Raw genomic sequence first — 23,778 nt, 5'->3', positions numbered from 1 at the left:
AGAATTTCACACAATGGGGATCAATATTCACAAAGAAAATAAATATAAAAAAAACTTAACATAGTTTTAAATTAAAATCCTGATAAGTAAACTGATGCATTTAACCCTCTGTTTTATGGAGCAATATTTATTTATTTAATTATTTATTTATTTATTTATTTATTTATCTATTTATGTGCAACTGCTAAATTAGACTGATAAACTCACAGGTATGATTATATTATTATATATGATTTTTCAGCGCTGGATGAAAAGGGCATATCTTCCCTGCCCATCCTCATCACTTTGTGCAGGAGCCCTCAGACTTGCTGTATCCCTGACAGCAGAGCCTGGTGTCTGTGGCGCAGTTGCACTCCGTCTCGCTAGAGGGCGCCGCTTGGAAGCGGGAGCACATTGGGTACCTGAGTAATCGAGGAAACTGTAAAGATCTCTCTTCTTAGCTCACCGTAGCTAGCCGGCTAATCTCCTGCACAGCTCGGCAGTGTTTGTTTTACTGCACACCTCACTCTGTATGTCTGTTTCTTCTTTGTCAAACAGTGAGTTTGCCAGTGACACGCCTGCAGCAGACTCCGTGGACGAGTTTACACACGCTGGATGTTTCACCACCATCGTTTTATCCCGGGATGCTAGCACATAAGCCAACCTGCTAAAGTAGCTGCGCTGCCCGGATGCTTTAAACAGCAACGAAGCGGATTTTGGGGACTTTCTCGTCGGCCTCGCATCATGTCAGGCAACCGGCCCCAACAAAACACTGGAGGGGCGAGTTCAGTGCCCAGCACAAGCAGCAGCAGCAGCTCAGGGGGCACCGGGAACTCAAACGGTGGTGGTGGGAACAACACCGTCACAAGTAATGGGAACAGCGCTGGAAATGTTGTGCCCTCAAGGACCCTGGCAGCAGCTGGAGATGGCAGCTTGTCGGTGCCAAGTTTGGCCGCAGTGCCATCGTCCCGGGGCGGGTTTGCTTCCCTGAGCCGACCCTCATCGTCCTCGGGCAGCAGAAAGAAATCCCTCCACCAAGCCCCTCTTTACAACGGCCTCTTGAATTCTTACGAAGATAAAAGCAACGATTTTGTCTGGTTAGTTAGACTAAATCTGCTGGGTATTCAAAGCCTAGAGTCATTGTTTTAAAAGTTTTACACTGTAATGTTGTCATGCTGTTAACGTGGCTTTCTGTTTACGTTGCAGTCCTATTTGCTTTGAAATGATAGAAGAGGCATACATGACAAAGTGTGGGCACAGCTTTTGGTGAGTATAGATTTTCAGTGCATGTAGCTTGAAGTTTTCTTCACTCTAATACCAGCTTTTTAAACTGCAAGCAGGAGAAGGGACATAGTATGAAGAAGCCTGACGAACTCTATGTCAACGCCATACATTATTATATATCGGGCATTCTACCCAAAGTGTCCAAAATGGGGCTGGCAATATCTTAAAATTTTGTGTGTTTTAGTCCCCTAATTTTCCCCCTATATATATTGTACCATATCTAAAGGTCACAGATCTAGTAAAAGAACAGCTAATCTTTATTTTGTATTTTTAGAATGTTTTGCAATGTTTTACCTCTTCCAAGATTTGTCACAACCGAAACATATTTTAAACTATGCAAAAAAAATATTGTGTCAACCTTTTAAGATTTTTTTATTCTGTTGTCTATAGATTTACATTTAAAAAAAATTCAGGACAGTTTTCACAACTCCTTAAATAAAATGAATATATAAGCAAATTTCAAAGTTTATATATTACAATTCTTCAAAAATAGAATGCAATATTTCTTTGTAAAATTTTTATCCAATTGTTTCCAAAGTTAATATTTCACAAGACAGAACATGAAGTAAACAAATTAGTGTGTTATTATATTAGTTTATAACTAAATATACTTTGTTTTTTACAAAACACTCTGTGTTTCGGGTGGGGACTTCACTGTTTCGGTTGTGACCAGTACCCAGTTCTCAAATGTGGTGAGAAAATCATGACCACAACATTATCAGATGTTTAGGTCATGACTGTTTCGGTTGTGACATTTTTAGCTAATTCTTTGCATAACGACAGTATGCTAGCAAGCACATGGCCAGTAAGCATACTTTGAAGATTTGTTCTCACAGAAAAACACAATGTGTTGATAAAAATCCCAAGATTTTTACCCGAATTCAAGCGAGCATATGTACGGTCGTGACATTTTTTAACATAACACACTGATTTTCAGACTTAAGAAGCCATTGGTTTCAGAAAATGATAGCAATCAGCAATTTACCATGCAATAGTTAGGTGCAGGACTTCAGAGTGCTCCCCCCATCAAAGATTTAGGGGTGCAGCTAAAATCCAGTCTCAACCAATGAATTCAAACTGTTGTGTTTCGGCTGTGACATAAATCTGGGTACACTATTTATCAGCATTTTAAAGTAATTTAAATTTTATTCCCACAATAGATCTAAATCTTTCAACTAATTTTTAGACTTAATCACAAATATATTTTTAACCACATTTTTTTTTAAAATCTAAAAAATGTTTTTGGTGTTGTTTACACGAATTAGATTTTAGAGGTCTGGGCAGGGGACAGTTTCTTCCCAATAGGAAGTAGGTCTATCCTAAAAATAAAAGATGATTTTTTATATTTTTAGCTTATCTCTATCTCATTTAATTGTTTTTATTTAAATAGTTTATAAAAAGACCTTTGAAATCAAATATGACAACACATTTTTGTCTGCTTTTTTGTCAGGGGACAGCAATTTGGACACTTTCGGTAGAATGCCCCATATATCATATCATGCATCATTGGTCAGAGTGAATGTTTTCATGCAAACAGATAATGTTCAGGTGATCGAACAGTGATGTCAAACAAGATAAGCGTCTTGCATAGTTTGAATAAGAGGATAAAAGATTTGCTGAAGACTTATAAAGATTTAAGTCTACGTCTGCTTGTGTCTACCTTTTGCAGTTTCAGGTGTATTCGTCAGAGTCTGGAGGACAGCAACAGATGTCCCAAGTGTAACTACATTGTCGATAACGTTGATCAGCTTTACCCCAATTTTCTTGGTAGGTATTCTAACAATGAAGTAGTTGAGATGTAAACCCTGTATTTGACAAATGCGTGTTTTTATCAGTTTTTTTGTGCAAAAATAATCAGTGCAATGTATCCCCTGGTTGTGCATATGCCTCATCCTAAGGTTGAACTATTTATTTTACCCATGATCTAGTAAATGAGCTGATTCTGAAACAGAAACAACGGTCAGAGGAGAAAAGACTAAAATTAGATCATCCTGTGAGTACAAAACATATATATTATGCTTCTGTTTGTTTGTAAATAACCTGTTTAAATCACGGTTATTTCACTCTCACATTTCTGAACAAGGAAAGTGACTGATCAATGACTCTAACCCACAGAATGGGTCTCGGTGGCAGGTTTTCCAAGATGTGTTGAGTCCTGATCAAGAGAACTTGGACTTGGCAAATGTCAATTTGATGCTGGAGCTCCTGGTCCAGAAGAAGAAGCAGCTGGAGGCGGTAAGTGGGGGCCCTAAAGGGCAAGACATGCATTTCTTCATCGTCATTGCTTTTCCTGCAACAACCGCTCTGATGCACACAGTGTTGGATGAGTTTTTCTTGGTTAAAGGTAAAATGATGATTCATATGAGCCAGAGATGATTCATAACCTGTTATTGTGTTTAAAAGAGGAAGAAACACAGCCAGTTACCAAATACCACTTTTACATGGAGTGATGGGGTTAACCATGCATTACAGTGAAGTGTGTCTGCTTCAGTAACATGAAGAAGAGACCACAAGATTGTGACAGTTTGGCAGTGGTGTACAACAACAAAATACATTTACATGAGTCGATTATTTGAGTGGTATTTTCAGTGCTCTTGTACTTTTACTCTGGAGTCTGCTGATGAAATTTCTTGTCTGAAATCTGATCTCAAACACCATGAAGTGTGTTTGTGTAGTTTGGCCAAGTGGTGTAGCCATTCCTGAGTTTTGTGCTTCTCAGCATTGAATGCAGATCAACAGTCGCTCAGATCAGGAAGTTAATTTCGTAGCATTATCCAGCACCCACAGTCGTACCTTCAGCTCAGTTTTTTAAAGGGGACATATCATGGTTGTTTCTCCTTTTCACTATGCCAGACTAGGATGCCTGTAAAGCATTTCTGCCCTCAGTACAAGTCATTTAGTTCCTTCATTGCCCCACAATAGCGTTCTCAATATCCTCAGTTTAGGCCATTCTGAAGATCTTGTTGAAACGCTCCGTTTGGAGAATGACCTCCAGTAACCTCGCAACGTCACAGCCCTTTGTGCTCTGATTGGTCAGTTCTATCAGAGGGGCGGAGGGGGTAGAGCCAGGGGGCGGTTTTTGCAGCATGGCAGTATTTACAAAATAGCCACATTGAATGGAGCAGACCGAGCGAGTTTGCTGTTTGCCAAAACTTCACCGTAAGGCATTGATAGCACTAATAAAATGGCAGAGTGTAGGATGCGTCCTTTTGTATTGGACCCCGAGTCAGACCCGGACGGTTCTGCAGCTCAGGAGGAAGAAAATCCACCTGGACACAGATCATCTCAGGACGCTTCAGTGTGGAGAGTCAAACCAATACTGTAACATGTATAGTTTATACGTTTATACTCGGCTCTTGGTGGGTGTATCCCTCGGTGGCAGTTGTGTGAGTAACTGACATCACAGAGGAGGAGCTGCTTTATCAGATTACTCCAATGAAAGGAAAGGTATCTCGTGTCATCACGAAGGTCGAAATCTCGCGGCCAAGTGGCAATGACCTATTTTCAGAGGCATCAAATCTCGTTCTAGGATATCAGAAAAAATACACTATCTCATTTTTTGAAAATTCAGGGGGTGAAAGGTCTTGTTTTCAAATTCATTATATTATATGTAAGTATTAAATCAGAAATCAGCATGATATGTCTCCTTTAAGCAATGAAGCCATGTCCTATGTCTGTCCACCTCTGCACTTTTTAAGTATACGCTTCCAAACTGGTGTTAAAAATCCCATGTTTGTCTTTAAGTACGAAAAAAGTGTCTGAAAGGAAATCTTTTGCACTTAGAAATCTGACATTCTGTTTGTCACAACAGTTTTGCTTGATACAACGTAGCATTTTCATTAAAAAAAAAACACACAAAATCAGACATGAGAGCATGAGGAGTTATGGATTGTACATAGGATCAAACAATCTTACAAAAAAAGAAAAAATTAACAGTTTCTTTTATGATTGATTACTAAACAGTTGTTAGCATCCTCATGTTTTGCGTGTCTTAATAAACCTCCCCCAGTGCCAGCCAAGGGGCAACATCCGGTCAGTAAAAATGGCTGGCTGCAGAAAGACCAGAAGCCACGTACACACCCAGCCATAAAAACAGACTTTTACGGCATTAAAAAACATATTTACAGCCTGGTTCAAAAAACAGCTTGGGTCTAAAACGCTGATTTCACTATCGGCACACTGTACGGTGAGAGAATATTTTTCTATCTCTGCAGTTTAGAAGTTATTAGGATCGTTTGATTTTCCAATCAGAGACACAGCTCGGGTCACGTGACCGTCGGGCACCCTGTAACTGCTCGAAGAGAAACTAACAGACGGCGACCGTGGATTGGCCTCATTTCACAGTTTCAGGAACAGACGGGTGACGTCACAGATGCTTCGTCCATGTTTTATACAGTCTACGGTGCCAGCCCACCCTGTCACACCAAGCTATCTGTTTAAACCTCACTTGGTGCAAAAATATCCTGATTTTTCAAAATGGGTCTGGAGATAATTCACTGGTAACAGAGTAAACCACAATCCATTTTTTTTGGACAAAGTATAGCAAATAAACAAACTGCTAAATGTTGAATAATCAAATTATATGATGCAATGAAAGTAGCCCTAATAACAGGTCCTGAGTATTTTGTTTAGTATGTCAGCTGTAGTCTGAGTTCTGCACTCTTTGCTCAGGCTTCAGGCTCTTTTCATTGGCTTTCAGTCAGACCTCTAACAAACACCAGCTACTCCTTTACGCTTCAGCCAAACAGCTAATTGACTCATACTTTACAACTTTCACTTTTTTGGAGAAACAAAAACAGCTTATTTTCAGTGTTAAAGCAGAGTAGCCTGGAACATACAGTTTTCCTTGTTTGTGACCATCAGACATAGGAACAACTGCCTCTGGTGCATCTTGTAAACCAAACTCGCTGCTTTTGAATTGAAAACACTGCAAGATGGTCTTAGGACAGTGCACTGTCAGAAAGGAATAAACCTTCACCTTTCCCTGACTCTGACACATAAACTCAAGCAGTAGCTTTCTTTCTAGTTCACAAAAGCTTTAACTCTCTGTGGTGTGACCGTAACCCAAAACTAACAGCATTTTTACTGGACACTTTCTTCTAATCTGTGTAAAAGTAACAAAAAAACTTCAAACTGAAATGTCAGCAGATGTTTTTGTTACTTCACATCTTCTTGTGTGAACTAGTGCGATGCGACTGACCTTTTCTCTCTTTGTGCACTCTGTCGTGTTTTTGAAGGAGCATCAGACTGTGCACAGTTACTGACATTTTCTGAGACTCCAGTCAAGTTATGAAGTTACTGTATGATCAACTAAGTATGGGTGTGATCTGACTGTTCTATTGTTGCACAGCCTGATCAAAGTTCCACCCTAACACCAATTTTGCATCATGATAAATGTGTTAACTGAGCTTTGTTTTTAACACAGAGTTGCTTTACTTTTTGTTTTTATTAGTTCTCATTATCTCAAGTCTGAAAAGCAAAACACACCCTTTGTGGAGTAAAATCCTGCTAGGCCTGTGTCTGCATGTCTTGCACTGGCGATGCCCTCAACCCAAACTGCAGACTGCTACTCAACAACACTTTTTGTCACAAGGTTACTAAAGTGGTCCTGCATCCTGCATGCTGCTGCCTTTAGTGATGAAATGTAGGCCGTTTTGGATGCTTTGTGTGTTTCATATTTGCTTTAATTCTCTGGAACTTTTCAAAGAAAAAAGGGCTGGACAATTAATCAAGTTGAAACCAACATTGCAATGTAATAGAATGCAATTTTCAAATCACAAAAGCTGCAATTAAAAAAAAAAAGTTCCATGTTGCAGACCTGGAGGGAATATAGTAAATATTACTTGGTAAAAACAGAAAACGTCAATATGCTCATTTCTCTGGCAAAAAAAACCCACAAAAAAAAAAAACAAAACAAAACAGTGAGCTACAGAGATTCATACATTAGAATGACTGTTCACTTTATTCTGTATAGTTTGTTACTTTTACTGACAACTGGTGGCCAATAAAATTTCAGTGTTCCTTTTGTAATTTTCAGTGAAAAGTGCAAGAGAGAATTGTTTATGTTGACAATATCCTTGGTCGTGTTGGTCATATTATAAATGATTTTTTGCTTGTGTTTAGTGAATAATGCAGAACATACCCCCCCCCCCCCCCCCCCCCCCCCCCCAAAAAAAAATAAAATAAATAAATATAATAAATAAAATAATAATATTAATGATAATAATAAAAAATAATAATAATAAAATAAAATAGAAAATTGCATGCTAAATCACAATCACAATGTTTGTTAAAAAAAACAAAAAAAACAAAACAAATGCAAGTATATTATTTTCCAAGATTGCTCAGCCCTTAAAGAAAACCAGAAACATTAAATTGAAAATATGCTGCAGCACTGGCTGAAGCTCTAGAAAAACTTTCCACCTGAAATAAGACTTTCAGAAATGAGTGGTTGGATTCTTCTCTTACTCTTGACGTGTGTTCATGTAAAGTATACACACACAGGTGTCACTCCATGAAGTCCCCTTTGTTTCTGAAGTAGAGTCTCTAAGCTTATTGTCTATGGTTGCCTTATTAGAAAAGTGCAGACTCAACCAAACTTCAATCTTGCCTGAGGCAAAGAGACTGAGTGAAAATGAACTCGGAGCCTCAAACTAAGTTCTCAAACTCTGTCTTACTATCCTTTGAATTACCGAGATATATATAGAAATGTAGAAATGTAAAATAAAAAATAAAATGTAAAAAAAATTCTGGAGCCATCCTCATCTTGTCACCTGAGAAACTTCTGTTTTTTAAACACTTCCACTTTCATTTTCTCACAGCCAGAGGTTGCAGGTTGTGTTACCAAAGCTGATTTCTGGAGTCCTACTCCTTCTTCCTTCTGATTGGTCAGTAATGGAGAAGTGACTCAGATGAGCACTGCGGTGTTTCTAAAGTTGAATTCATTTGAGAGCCCTTTGAGGGCAGCAACAGAGAACAGCTGTCCACAAAGAAGTATTGTGCTTCAGATGCTGGAAACGCTGAACTGTTTTGGTTTTGTGTAGAACACACACAACAACACCGTCAAAGCCAGAGGACAGGCTCTGATTGCTGACACTCTGCTGGCTGTGACCAATGTTAGACTCTCTCTGCTCCCAGCATACTGTTCTTTACTACTCTTAAACAGAGTCTGGTGGCAACTGAAAGACTTATTTCTGCCCGGGTAGGCTGCCTCTGTAGAGAAGATGAAGTATTTTCAGGCTTGATAAAACCAAAGTATTGTCAAACCCTGAGACTGTTTTCAGATCTTATCAGGGGCAGTTACAGGTAATGTCATGGTAACACTGTATATCTCCTATGATCTTACTGCTAATTGCTTTGATTTAGATAGCATTACCTTTACAGCAGTGACCTGCACAGCCAGTATTACCCTCCTGTGATCTGAAGTTTGTTAAACTCTAATTCAGCTTGTAGGAACACAAACTGTAGTATTGATAGGGCATCAGGCTTGCTCAGCTCTAGCGTGAAAAGAACGCAGTGCTAAAGTTCTTAATTCAAGCAGCAGGATTATTCAGTGTTCTCCATGGTATGCACATGAACTGAACAGCTTTATTTTCAGTTTGTGGTGCTGTCCCTCTCAGCTCCACTTCCTCAGCAGCTTATGCAAAGCATGTTGTTGGAACAGGGACTTATTTTCTCACATTGCGTACCCAACATATTCTATACTGCTCTGGCTTTAGATGGAGGAATGTGTGTGAAAAGCCAAAGTTTAAGGACGTATTCAGACCTGGACTGTTTGGTCCACTTTAAATGGACCAGGGTTCGTTTCTCACGCTGGTGCGGACTTTTCATGCAGGTGTGAATAGACACAAACGAACCCTGGTGCGGACCAAACAACCGCACCGAGACCCACGTTTTGAGGTGGTCTCGGTCCGCTTCCAAACGAACTCTGGTGCAGTTCATGGTTCTCCGGTGCAGGTCTGAATACAAACCAAGGTCCATCCAAACTGACTACAGGATACATGCGCCTTTTGGGCCTATAAAGCCACCGTAACCTAACCGTCTTTGGTTCATACCTGATCCTCCGTCTTCTGTTTAGCCACGCTGTTGCTAGCATGTTGTGGGTCAGGACACGCAGAGCATAGCGTCTCCTTGCTGCGCGCATTCGTCTTCGCTGTTCCAAAATTTGAACCGGTGTTGTTAAGCCTGCTTTGAAGGAGCTGCTCTTGAAACTGAAAATGATTTAGCAGCTCTAATAAGAGCACAAACACACATGTTTACCTCCATTTCCAGGTCTGTATTCTGTGTGTCACCTTTGTCAGTGCTGTCCAATGAGAGCACTGATCGTCACACACGTGGATGTGTTTACAGAATATAGTCCACTTGCAAAAAGTACAATCTGAATATGAACCGCATCAAACGAAAAAAAATAAAGTCTGCTTTTGGTCCGGACCAAACAAGTGGACCAAAGGACTTTTCTGGTCTGAATACAGCCTATGTACGTATCTAATAATTAGGGATGGGTACCAAATTAGGTACTTTTATTGGAAACGAACAAATTCTGTCAAAAGTACCAGGTACCGATTTAGGTAAAATCAAACAGTACCATGTTTAGGTACCTAAATGCAGCCTTGTGACTGTGAGGAAGTGGAAGAATAGGTAGTGGTAGTCGAGAGTTTTCCATGCTGGACATGAACACAGCATTGTAAGGTTATAAACTGAAGAATAAATATGTTCAAATGAACAATGTTTACATTTTATTATTAAAAAAATGATATTTTTTATCACATAAACACGAAAAAGTACTGAAAATTGTACCAGTACAGATTGCCGGGTACCAGGCTTCAAATGTAAAAAGAAACCCATCCCTACTACTAGTAGTAGTTGTTAGACCTCAGATTGCTTTCTATTCTGGTAATGATGTTGTTGCCCTTTGTATGAGGAGTTTGTGGTTTAAAGCAAAAGTTGACAAGAGCAAAAGTGAAATCAACTTGTTGCAGAAGTAAAACATTTTGCTGCTTTTTTACACAACAATAGATCAGAATCAGCTTTTTTCGCCAAGTATTTCCAGAATACAAGGAACTTGACTTTGGTTTAAGCTGCACTCTCTCGGTACAAATGTTGTGGATAGAAAAACACTGAGAAACACTAAATATTAAAAATGTAGAAAAAATAGAACTTAATTGTGGGGGAAATAATAATAATTACAAAGCATCACGTTAAAACAAACATCCTAAAAAGTTAAGGAAGTGCAACCGTCCAACTGAGGTCCCCATACAATTTGTTTTTTGTAAAACTGGAGGATTTCGTGAGACAATCCACTTCATGGAACAAGTGTTGCTTCTGTGTGACACTTTTCAATGATGGTTGACATCTGCTCCTAAGTTAACATCATTCGCTGTCTTGCTGTTTTCGTTCACAGTCATTGCCAAGATTATCACCAGAATTCAGAAATGTAGGAAGAGCAAGTCGATGTTAAGCCTTAAACGTGGTTAAAAGAGCCTTAATAGAAAAGTTATCACATTTCCAATGACTAGTACTGTAACCTATAACAGGACATCCACCACAAGAATTGTATTGCTGTTTTTAACTATGATACAAAGTCGACATTGGTATTACTAGAAGTATACAAGCAATGGATTCACCATGTGTGTTTAATGTGCAGTTGTTTTTGAAGTAGATTTCTGGGGATGGATTTTTCTACTCACCACAGTTTTCTGTAGCTTTGACCCTTCCGTCAGTCTGTCAGGCCACACAACTCTTTTCTCATAAGCTCCCTGCAGTTATCCAAATTCTGCTTCATTAAAAACATGAAGGAATGCTCTAATGTGAATTTTATCTTCAGCCCATCATAAAAACTTGTTCTTATCCTTCCATCGGCTCGTAAACTTATGGCCAGATGTGTAACTCTGACGTCCATGCTCACCTGAGAGTCTGCCTTTGTTTCTCTGTGTCCATCAGGGCCCTGCAGCCAGGAGTTATCAGACCTGGTGATCCATGTGTTTGCTTACTAATCAATCACTCAGACGTTCTGTGGCTAATTCTCTGAATCAGTGGTGTCCATGTTTAAGAGATTAATTTATTTCTAACGTGTCAACCAGGAGGGTTGGGTTAATGTTTCATATAATCCTCCTGGAGGAGTTGTTCCTGGAGCCAGTTGGCTTCATGTACTGTTCCCATTACTATCAGAGGACATGTTTTTAATACATTTCTGTTAACGTTTATCCTCATTTCAGCCAAATAATTTGCCTCTAGGCTTAATTTTCTGATTCCTTTTAATCTGATTGGACTTAAATATTGCGCTCTTCTATTTCACGTTATTAAATGTGAGTCAGAAATTTTAGATCCCCATGTAGAGATTGCTCTCGTGGTGGTATCAACATCATGTAAAAAGCTATTTCCAGATGTGAATATAAACTATGAGTTGTATGAGTAGTGCAGACCACATCCTGTGGTTCACAACCTTTTCTACTGTGGACGCAGCTCCACAGTCCATCCCGAAAAACTTGGTACCCCTTTACTGACTCTTTGTAATAAAAGTGGCAAAAGGAACTCTCTTTTGCAGGTGGTATTTTTAGGATAAACCAGCTCAACAGACTGCAGGAATCGACCGGTGTTTTTGCTGAAAGAGTGACCCTGTTAATTAACGACTCTCAGCAAGATTCATCCTTCCCAAAAGTCTTTTTAGATTATTATCAGCCACTTCATTATGCTTTCCTGAGGGCTTCCTCTGGGTTTAACTGATGTTGATATCCACTGACATGTTCAGTTGAAGGTCTCCAGTAGAGGTGGGAGAAAAAATCTAAAAACACTGCATTGGGTTTTTTTGTTTGACAATACCAAAATTGGGATTCTTTGTCAAAAAATCTTTTTTTTTTTCCAAATTCAAATTTTTCATTTCAGTCTTTGTTTATAAACTGGATTAGAAAAATCCACTTTTCTCCAGCAGAGGGTGAAATGTTTCTCTCTGATTCATCTGATGTGCATTTCTTAGGAAAATATGGCTCCTGAAATAGTCTGTAGACATTATCATCATCATTTAACTTTTTAAATGGTCTGGTGTTAAAAAGTAAACTAAAACTCGTAGATATCGAAGTATTACAATTTAAATCGAATGGTCGGCACCCTAAATGTCGTAATACAATCAAATAGTGAGAAAAACATATCGTTCCAGCCCTTGTCTTCAGATACAGGGTCACTTTTTTAAACTGTAATGTCAGGAGAGGAAAGATATGCAAGTTCTTGAGAAAATAACAAGTTAAGAAAAAAAATCACCCTCCATGCAGATCCAAACTGTTTTTGGAACCAGGCTGTAAACATGTAAATCATCTTTTCTGGCTCGGGGTGGTTTCTGGTGTTACTGTAGCATTCTGTGAGGCCAAAAGAGCTTAAAAAGAAACTGCTGTGGAAGATTCTACCAGGGTATTTTAAAAGCCACCTGGATGAAAGGAGCCTTTACTGCTGTCCTGATGTGTGTCCACTTTAGGGGTTGTTTGCACGACAACAGTTTTAGGGTGAAATGCAAAAGTTTTGTTGCATTTCAGCCTTGTGTTTACATGAAAACAGCGTTTCAGCCGACGTAAAACGCAAACTTTTGAGAACAGCCTCTCCGACGTTTTCAGTGGAAACGCTGACGTCACACTCGTACCGTTGTTACGATCCACGTGAACTACCGTGTTGTGCTTGTGCTGCACAATCTGCTGTATATGCTGACTGTCTTTCAACAAAATGTGCATCTTTTGCTCCACTTTTTAACTTAGTATTCCCCAATACACCAGATGACCTGCTCAACTCTACTTCGGTGGAGATCTCCCAAAAGCAGCTTCTGAACAACACAGTTATAGCACCACTTACAGGCCTGGTATGCTTTCTACAGCGTTTTCAGTCCATCAGCGTTTCCGTGTAAATGCAGATTTTTATAACTGCGTTTTCACAGCGTTTTAGCGTTTTCTGATTAAATGTTGTCGTATAAACGTGGCCTTAGGGTGTTTTCACACCCACAGTGTTAGGTCGACCCAAATTTAGATCGACCTATATTTGGTCCCGTTTGGGTTGGTGTGAAACCAAAATCGGACTCTGGTGCGCACCAAACTGGTGCGGCCAGAGGAGGTGATCTCGGTTCGGCTCTGGCTGCACTCTGGTGCGCACCAGCTGTGGTGTGAAAGCAGCCGCACTCTGGTGCGATGCAACTGTCAAGCAAACTCTGCGAGTTTGACATTAGAGGGCTCCCATTGCAGTTTTGTTTGTGATGCAGGACAGCTGCGCACTCCAACATCCTTAACTACCCTTATATACTCCTCTAAAAAGCAGAGCTCTCCCCTGACTCCTCACGTCAAAAACACATTGTTTTATATGGCCTATCATATAACAGGCATTAATTACCTTGTCGGTCGTCTGTATCTGTGTCTGATGAGGATCTCACGGTACATGGTAAGAATCATTATTTCTGAATTTCCCCTCGGGGATAAAAAAAAGTATTTTCTATTTTATTCTACTCTATTAATCTTCGCCTTCTCCGGAATCGGGCAGATGCGCTTCATTTTCAAACACTACCGTTTGCAGATGGTTATACACACAAACAATATAGAAATGAATTTTAAGCACTATAAAAACTCGGCGTAGGCCTATTTGACTCTCCATCATCTCTGATTTAAGCAAACAGTTCTCTCTGCGCTTCCGGCTTCCAACTGAAAGTAAGCTGCACGCGCTCTAGCCGTTGTCGTCATGGAAACATGATGCTCTCAAAATACTGCGGCGTTTGGTCCCGAGTGACAAAAAGCAGATGTGAAAGGAACCGCACTAACTGCAAAATGACAACAAAGTATTAATTTAACATTCCAAGCCGTACCAGGGTGCGCACTATCAGGTGTGAGAACACCCTTAGTTTCAGAAAAAAAATTCATTACTCACAGATCTGCAGTTAATGCTCCATTTATTTTACAGAAGCAAATTCCTCAATACATCACCCTTTATTAAGCATCTTATGAGACAAACTTAAAAAATATCCAAAAACTTTTGTCTTCCACACTCACGCGGTCAAAAAAACGTTTTATGTAAGGCTCCAGTCATAAAAACTGACCCTACACCTGCACTGACTGACCTAATAAATAAAAACTCCACCCATAACCAAGTGTTTTTCCAAAGAGATCTAGATAAACCTATAAATTAACATAAATGGCCCGCTTAATTATTTTAGAGTTAATATATTTACATGAATTTGAGCTAAACAATAAATCATATGAACAAAATATCTTAGCAAATTTACTAAAATGTAAAAAACCTTCAAGTCACTTTGAAATGGCTTCTGCGAAAAACCAAAGAGTGAACTGGAGAAATTGTCATCGTGTCAGGGCGCTATGGGTGCTGCAGGTGTGACAGTGGGCAGAGTAGACACACACACAGGCACACACAGGGTGCAAAGGAAGCAGACCAAAGAAATTTAGCACTTCTGCAGTTGTGGCTTTCATCAGTTTGATAGATCGTACCTGCTGTGATACAGTCAAAAATGTAACATTTTTTTCTCTCAGTTGTATCATTATTTACCCATAGGGCCCTCACTCTTGCTTTGTTAGCTTGTGGCAGCTTTAGGTTGAAAAAATAAGTGAAGATATGTTGCTTTACGACACTTCCCATCATCAAATAACGGGTATTACATCCTTTAAACTATTTAGTATTCAAAATAGTGAAGTACTGAAAAAAAAGACAGCTATAGAAGTGATAATTAAGGTTTAACTGGAAAAAAAACCATCGTATCAGTTTGAGGAAAACTGGTTTAAAGTTAACATCAGAAACTCATATCATGAGAATGCGAGGAAACTGAAGCAGTTAGAGGTAACAGGTAGCTACAAGGTCAGGGAGCCCACAAACTCCCAGGAAGGAAGTTTACAAACATGGGTGGGTGAAACATGGAGATACAGGTGTGCCTCTTCTAACTGTCCACAGGTTAAGCAGCTCTTCAGTAAAGAATCCATGACAACATGCTTATATTTGGGTGGGGTATGAAGAATTCAGCCCTTAACCAAAGTTGATGAAAACATATGAAGTGAGTTTACAGTAGATTACCTTCCCTGGTGTTTCTTTTTAGCTGAGACCACAAGAAGAAAAGTCCAAATAAGAGGATCATTCCATAATAGGACTTTAACTTCCTGCTCTTGGTTCATTTTGTTATGCCAGACATTCAAAGTATGAGCGGCTCTTAGCCACAGTTGTCAGAAATCATCTCCTAACACCCATAAACTCTTGGGTTTGGGGATGTTTCCTGTAGATGAATTGAATAACGTGCTTGCACCTAATAATTTGTGCCTCATTGGATAATTCTTTTCTTCTTCAAAGTGTTTAGATTTGAGTGAAATAGCAGAACAAGTTCATCCAATTTAATTTAAGTCACTGAGGTAGGGGACAGCTCAGAGCTTTGAGTGCACCATTTGGCTGAATTTTATCCCTCACTCTCTTCTTGCAGCATTTCTTGCGGCTTTCTGACTGTTGTTTGAAATCAAGACATAAAAAAGACAAGATAAATTGGTAAAGTCTTTAAAAAACTTTCCATTTGGAGATACTAAGGCTGACTTAAAGAAAGTTCCTGTCAATTAAAATGTACTGTGAGCAAACGTTTTGAGTGCTACAGACACACTGTGGTTGCAAAAAGCAGAAAACTGCAAAAAGCTATCACCTACCATTTACAGTAAGATAGGCATTACTGATAGAAAGTATTTTCAGCAGATAACTTTTGTGTGTGTGTGATTTCATTTCATCAAGATAAGCACTGGTGTTCAACAGCTTCATTTACACTTGTGAAATTTTGTGTTTTTTGCGTCTCTTCCAGGAATCTCAAGCAGCTCAGAGACAGATCCTCATGGAGTTCCTTAAAGAAGCCAGAAGAAACAAGAGAGAGGTACTTTTGTTTTTTTCAACATCATATTAATTTACTGTGGTATTTATGGAACAAGTCAACATTAATGAAATGGAAAAACTAGACCCTGCACAAACTAGGTTGTTGCATAAAAAGTTTAAGATGTTTTGAGAAACATGAAAAAAATTCAAGTTAACATCACTTTTGTTTTGTCAACAGCAACTGGAGCAACTGCAGAAAGAGCTCAACTTTCTCGAGGATGACATCAAGCGTGTTGAGGTGAAGACAAAAAGCAGATTGCTTGAACTGCGTAATCCAAACCTTATTCACAGTTTCCTTGAAGTGAAAATGTGCAGAAGCTGTGCAGATGCTTTAAAAACATAATGTTGTGAAATGGCACTAATTGGGGCTGCTTGTCATCTCAGCTGGAGTTCAAGTCTTGTGTAATTTTCCAGGAAATGAGTGGGCTGTATTCTCCGATGATGGAGGCAGAGTGTACGGTTCCTAATGTTGAGGCTCCCTCACCAGCACCAAGGTACAGTGTGCTTTTACTCAATAGTTTCTCTTTATGACAAATAAGCACTTTGTCTGTCATTTGTTGTACATTATTACCAAGTGGCAACTTCCAATCTAAAATTATTAGACAAAGTGGAAGTACTGGAATTAGGGCTGCATGATATGGCCAGTATCTTGATGTTTTTAGACTATATCCCGATGCACGAAATACATCTCAATATTCTGATTTCTCCTCTAAATCACTATATAAATTCAAATTCAACCCTCTGATGCATAAAAGTGCACATGAGCAAAGTGAGTGGAATGAGAGAGGAGAAACTGAAACTCAAGTATGCAGCAAAGCAAACTCAAACAAGGAACTTCAATTTAGGGAACAAGCCCAAAATCCCACAACCTGCAACTGACAAGAGATGCAAGCAACTTTTTTCCCTTCTCTCCTGAAAAACACACATGCACAGGAGAGTTTTCTGGGTGGGTGAGGAGTGTGTGCTGCTTCCTGTTAGAGGAGCATCAGCAGAGAATGAAAGAAGCGAAACACCTAAGAGGATTACACTCTGACGTCTTGAAACATTTATGTGATCATTTGTACTCGATGGTCCCGACATAGTCATTCCATACATCTCACATGCAACAACCAGAGATATACAGAGTGCAATCGATATATCCCCCACATCCAGGTAAAAGCTACAGTTTCTTGAGTGTTAGCTTGACATGTTTACCACCGGTACCAAAAATGTCTCGCCTGAATCGCTGATTTCACTGTCCACAAACACTGGCCTTCATATATCAAACATGCGTACGCCCAAAAGAAGTGTTTATGCTCCTTTCCACGCATAGATCGGCATTTGTCAATCCCAACATGGGCGTCAGGTACGCTCAAATCCCACACCAGGTCCGACTTTGTGCATGCAAGTTACATGTCAGTGGGCAGCACGGTGCAGCAAAGGCAATCCATCTCTGGAGGAGAATTATTAGATCATATGAGCACAAAACATTTTCAGAAATAAAAACTGATGTTCTTAAACTAATAGTTATATCCTTGAATTAGATACGACACCAAGAATGTTTCTAACATTTTACTCTTCTTCCGTCAATCTATTAAATACATCACTATGAAAGAGCAGCGCGAGCTGTCAGCTGATTTTTCCCCATAGAAAAAATGTGTTTCCTTCATCGGTTTACTTAAAAGAAAAGAAAAAGAAAAATTAGAGATGCTGTTATCAGTTTTTAATACACTCCCATGCCCATGATAGAGTCTCCGCAGAGAACATTCAGACGACACTGGATTAAACTTGTAGCCTGTATTTTTGAAAGGAAGTCGTATTAATTACAGGATTTATAGTGAAGAAGATTATTTCACTCCTCATAATATTATCACATAAACATGGCCTGTGCGTGTGACAAAGTGTCTATTTCATATATTCAACAAACCACTGTTCAGTTACACGGTATCACAAATGAGTTCGTCTCGAGGTCAAATGATCATAAAACTCCAGTCTTCCTGTGCATAATTGCCCACGTTCGACACACTTCAGCTCCACTCCCTCCTCAGTCTGTGACAGGTTCAGGCTGGAGTCTGCAGCTTCTTTCAGAGCTCAAACACTTTTTTACAAGCCAACTTTCCACGTTTCTGGACCTGAACATAAACAGTTAATAATATTGTGGCTTCTAGTCAAATACCATGGATGAATTAATCAAGGTCTAAACGAGGGGTGTGTAAATTAAATGTTTAAACTCTGTTGTAGTTTATTCTGCCACATTCACACTTTTGACGCCTGCAGATATTATTTTTTATTTTTTTATTTTTATTCATTTATTTTTTTTTTTTTTGCTGTGATTTCCTTGCAGACAAGTTTTTTCTGACTCGCTTTATCGCCACTTTTTCGGCTGCCAAACAACGTGGCGTCATTTCTCTCTACCTCTGTTGCTATGGTGTTGTCGATCTGCAGCACAGGGAAGTTTCCCTTTTCCCGCAATCTCCATGCCTTAAATTCCGTGGGTCCGGTCACCTGAACCTTGAATATTTAGGGCCGTGTTATGTAAATTACGATAGTTTTCAGCCGCTACGTTTATCAACAGCTGATCAGGCATATGCTGTGATTGGCCCTGGTACGCACATTTTATGAATCACAAGGGAACGTTGCTGTAAGCTGTTTTTTACATCCAGATCTGCACCAAGGGATTTCTTTTTCTAATTTGGGAGTTTCAAAGGTATATTGAAATTGGTAGATGAGCACTTGTTGGTTATAACCAAGATTCACAAACGTTACATGTCACAGACATGTCTCAGAGCATCAGACTGGGAGTAACACCCAACAGTCTGCTCAACTTCTGGACACTAAACTATGTTACAACATGAGGTTACAAAGTTCGATTGTTGTCAATCAAAAGTGCTACTTAACTACAGAAACATTGCTTTTGCTGCATCCCAGAAAAAGTTGTCCTGAACAAAGAGAAGCTAAAGAGGAGATCTGCTTTTCACTCATTCACTTCAAAACAAATGGGCACCTTTGCAAGAGCCACGTCTTCACATCAGTGCGCATAGGAAAAGGAGTCTTTTTGCCAAAAAAATGCGACTGCTGATTCAGACCTTAAGTGTCACTGCAAACAGATAGATCTCACAGAGCCTTTAATTATTAATGAAGTAAAGTTCTCAGAATGTTAATGCCCTGTTTGCAACTTTACAGTAACCCTAAAATGTCTTTTATTCTCACTGTTTTGAGCAGCTGCAGCAGTATAATCGAGCCATCAGACTACAGCCAGCCTCCAGGGTTTGGTGGGACAACCCAGGTAAGTCAGGTAAACAAACTTCCTGATTTATTGCATTAAAATGAGTTTCTATTCATCTGTTAAAGTCACATCTGTTTATCATCTTCTTGGACTTTTGTCTGTTAAAATATTTGTTCAATATCTATTTAATTATACGTATGAGAGTCACTGGTTTCCTCTTCAAGGGAATATAAGAGCAAGTTTTTTGGCTGTTTGAAAAGCATCTTTGAGCAGAAGTTACCACAAGTTTCTGACAGATACCGAGGTGCCCATGATTGCTTTTTAACTGAATGCCTGTCGAGTTTAAATTTGATTTAAATGGTAACCAACGGCACATTCTTGGTAAATCTTTAAAAGAATTACAACAAAATAAATGTCAGATTGAGTGTAGCCCTAATGTGACTTTACTTTTAAATACTTTGAATTGTTTTTCCAGGGCAAGAGACAGACGTGGTACAACAGCACGCTGGCGTCAAGGAGGAAGAGGCTGACGGCTCATTTTGAAGATCTTGAGCAGTGCTACTTCTCCAATAAGATGTCACGCATCACAGGTACAAGGCCTTACAGTAACATTTGTTGATTATGATCCATGTTTCGATTCTGCACATGAACGGAGAAACTGGTGAGCAGTCGCAGGAAAGGAGGCCATGAGGCTTTAGTTTTTGGAAATGGATACTCACTTCAGTGCTCTGCCTACACACTGTTATTCCTCAGTATATATATTTCAAACTGAACGCCGCAGTTACCACAAACTTCACTGCTCGCTGTCACAGAGTGGCTGTTTCTGATGAAGCCTCAGACCCTAACTTTAAAGGAATGTCCCCAATTTCTAGTGAGGCGAGCCCCCAGGCTTTCAAAGGAACCAGCACGTCAGCATTCAGGACAAAATGTTCTTTTTATTCAGATATGAAACTAGTGTGATAAAAAATGCTGTGGGAGTGTCATTAAAGGGCTTGTTTTACAGTTTGATAAAGGCTGGCACGCATTACAGGATTCTCCAAACCACTTGATGATAACAGAAGACACATCACACAAGATCTCTCTCTCCTGATCTTGTAGCGCGTGGTGTGCACTCCAAAGCAAACCACACACTTACCAATTCTTCAGCAGAGCTTCAGCTTCTTCACGCTCAATATTCCAAATCTCACGCAGTAAAATGTGATTTCGGTGTAAACAAACGTGACAGACGAATGGGAAAAAGCAATGATGGTTGTTTTTGGCCTGTTGAATTTTGAAAAACACACTAAAAAGAAAATCAATTGTGGAAAAAGTCATGACGACGGCAGAGATATAGGCTATATGAATAACAATGCGAGTTGCTGGTAAGTAATTGAGTATTACAGATTTCTTACTTCCTCTTCGGTCAGTCAGCTGAGTCATCTCGTGTCTTGATTGGCTTTGCTCTGATACACGTGACATTACACGCTGTACCTGCGTGGCTCCTCTCAGAGCGCCCCACACACTACATGATTCCTAGTCTCAAATATTAAACATGTTCATTATCTACAATTTCTCAATTGAGGGGCCTTTTGAGCTAACCTGACACACCAGATGAACAGTTTCATATATCCGCCACGGGAATATTTCACTAGTCCATCTGGGTAGCAGCTCTTCCGATTTGTTTTCAGAGGCGGGACTTAAAAAAAAATTAGCAGCTGGTGATTGGACGACCGTTCGGATTGACACACTCACTACAGACCAAGCCACGGTATGACGAAGCTTATGTGTGCCGCTGCTGAGAAACAAAAGACGAACAACTACAGGAACACGAGAAACAGCTGTGATAATGGCGTTAGACGACAGCTTCAGTTTTTATAAATTTAACTTAAGAATCAAAGGAACGCTGACAAGTACAAAAGTCTGCTGACGTCACATCTGCTCGTCACTTCCACTGCTCCTGCAGCTCCCGCCCCTCTTCCCTGATTGGGCTGGTCAGAATTTAGCCGAGTGAATTTGTTGGTCAATGGAGCCTGGCAAGACGGATCTGCAGGAGTTCAGAAACTGAATCAGGCAGGTCCATCTGCTCTGCAAGGTTACTTTCAAGTGGCTCTGACCAGAAAAATTACTCTCAACACACCCCGCACTAGTGCTGTCACGATACCAAAATTATGATTCAATACGATACCTGCCTAAAATATCTCGATACCGGTACTGAAAAGATACCATGGCAAAGCCTAAAGCATCAGAAAATGAATAGAATAGGCAGCTTGAAGGGAAGGCTGCCTCAAGTGAGTATTTGCTGATTTTTCTGACATCTGTTTGTGTGTCTGTGGGACTAAGAGAGATTTGTAAATTGTGCTTTGACAATTTTTTTAATTGTATACAGTTGTGTACAATATAACTAAATAGAAAACCAGAAAAAGTTACCTGTTGTACACTGTCTAAAAAGCTTACTACTGACACACACGAAGGAAACACTAGGAACATGACGAAGCACCTCACGGTTCAGCATCTTCAAACGACGTGCCCAAACACAAAAGTCAAACGTGAGTAAATTACTTTGTGACAAGCAAATGAGTTAGCCACTGCTTCCAGTTGATACGACAAATAATCAGCATCATAAACAAATGATCTGGCTCAATGTTTAACTTCACAACAACACACACACGGAGGAAACACTACGAACACGACGAAGCACCCGGTTCAGCATCTTCAAACGACATGCCCAAACACAAAAGTCAAACGACGGCCAACGGTCACCACTGCTTGCAGTTGATATGTCATAAACAAATGATCTGCTTCAATGTTTAACTTCACAACAACACACACACTTTGGAAAGAGAGCAAGTCTCCACCCACTTCAGGAGGGACACAGGACCCAGCTCGGTGGCTGCAGACTCACAATGTCTCAGATTCAGACGAAGAAAAAATGCCTTGGAGTATCGAAGCTTAAAACACGTGGTATTGTTTACTTTTTGAAAACAGTTAGTATCGATACTTTCTCAGTATCGGTATGTCGTGCAACCCCACCCCACACCACAGGAAAATCACTCACAATGTCACTTGCAGACATTTGACTATCGGGCCTTTGCTGGCTTTGATCGTTTGGAGGAGATCGGGACAAAAATCAGCCCAATTATCCTGTAGTGTGTACCCGCCTTTGGACGACCACTTACCCTGTTTTCCACCAAACACAAGGAAATGCTTAGTGTCACCATCCTCTCACTGTTTATGTCCGTTGTGTACAGATGAAGGCAGGAACCTGAACCAGCTGGATGATTTTATGGAGTGTCTGTCAAAGTTCACCCGCTACAACTCTGTGAGGCCGCTCGCCACCCTCTCCTACGCCAGTGACCTCTATAACGGCTCCAGTATTGTTTCCAGGTACGTGGAAGAATGCTTCTGCTTGTATATAGCTTTTCACAACTCTACAGCGTTAGTCTTTCAGTGCCAGGTGTGTAATGATGTGGATAAAAGTGTCACACACTAAAGGACTGGGAGATGCTGACCACTGGCATTACGTTGTGAGTGTGTAATGATCTTGAAGAAAGCCAGAGAGCCAAAACACAATTAAATTAAAGAGAACTGCTTATGGAACCAGAGTGTGTGACACTTTTTTCCTCTCAGGTGTGTAATAAGTAACATTTTGTGATAAACAGTGAACTAGAAACTGCTCCTACCTGTACGTTCTTCCCAGTTAATTTTTTTTTTCTGTTTTGTGTTTCAGTATTGAGTTTGACCGTGACTGTGACTACTTTGCCATCGCGGGTGTGACCAAGAAGATCAAAGTGTTTGAGTACGGCACAGTTATCCAGGATGCAGTAGACATCCACTACCCTGTTAATGAGATGACCTGCAACTCCAAAATCAGGTGAGAGAAGAAAAGTGATCCAGCAGAGTGTCAGTGTGCAGATTTGTCCTTACTGAAACTGCTTGAAAAACTAAGATTAGCAACATCTTTCATTCTTAGATGTCACTTTTTACAATTTACATAATCTGACTGAAAATATGATACACTGCCTAACTGTAAGACAAGATAGTGCTTTATTCTCACAATGGGGAAGTTTACAGAGTTACAGCAGCAAACAAAAAAATTTTGAAGAGAAAAACATTACGATAGTATAGAGTAAACAGAATTAAATTATTTACCGTAATATAGGAAAAATATTACATATCAATCATAAAAAACTGAAATTGTCTTTATGTGGCCGGGTTGCACATTTGGGTGACTGTTTCAACGAGGCATTGACTGTGCTGTGGGCCAGTGCTCGAAAGACTGAACCATGGTTTTCACATGCTGTTTTTGTGTTACTGGTTTGTAAAGAACAGTGACTTTGATAGAAAAATAAAGTTGAACAGGCTACATGACTACAATATATAGGAATGGAAACTTAAAGAGGAGGTATTATTCTTTCCCAGATTACACATAAGACTGTTACGTGATCAGACAAAAGACGTGAAAC

At 39.8% G+C, this 23,778-nt stretch overlaps 1 protein-coding gene across 4 annotated transcripts in view; it reads left to right on the top strand.

Annotated features, from left to right (window-relative positions):
- Positions 1–350: 350 nt before the first annotated feature.
- cop1 (COP1 E3 ubiquitin ligase) overlaps positions 351–23,778 on the top strand; it is a 30,757-nt gene continuing 7,329 nt past the window's right edge. Inside the window, exons 1-13 of one of the 4 annotated variants that reach the window (XM_074689086.1) lie at positions 351–420; positions 538–1,076; positions 1,186–1,245; positions 2,933–3,030; positions 3,192–3,256; positions 3,379–3,498; positions 16,064–16,132; positions 16,310–16,369; positions 16,546–16,625; positions 19,333–19,405; positions 19,812–19,926; positions 22,564–22,699; positions 23,043–23,186. In XM_074689086.1, coding sequence (XP_074545187.1) covers positions 724–1,076; positions 1,186–1,245; positions 2,933–3,030; positions 3,192–3,256; positions 3,379–3,498; positions 16,064–16,132; positions 16,310–16,369; positions 16,546–16,625; positions 19,333–19,405; positions 19,812–19,926; positions 22,564–22,699; positions 23,043–23,186 — 1,373 coding nt within the window. In that variant the 5' untranslated portion in view covers positions 351–420; positions 538–723. The other 3 variants (XM_074689088.1, XM_074689087.1, XM_074689085.1) reach the window with 3 other exon arrangements.

This window comes from Halichoeres trimaculatus, unplaced genomic scaffold (assembly GCF_033239565.1).
Source record: "Halichoeres trimaculatus isolate MK-OKI-2021-1 unplaced genomic scaffold, fHalTri1.1 fHalTri1_scaffold_15, whole genome shotgun sequence".
Taxonomy (NCBI): Eukaryota; Metazoa; Chordata; class Actinopteri; order Labriformes; family Labridae; genus Halichoeres; species Halichoeres trimaculatus.
Note: the sequence above shows the minus strand (reverse complement) of the source record. Positions and strands in the feature narration are given on the sequence as shown.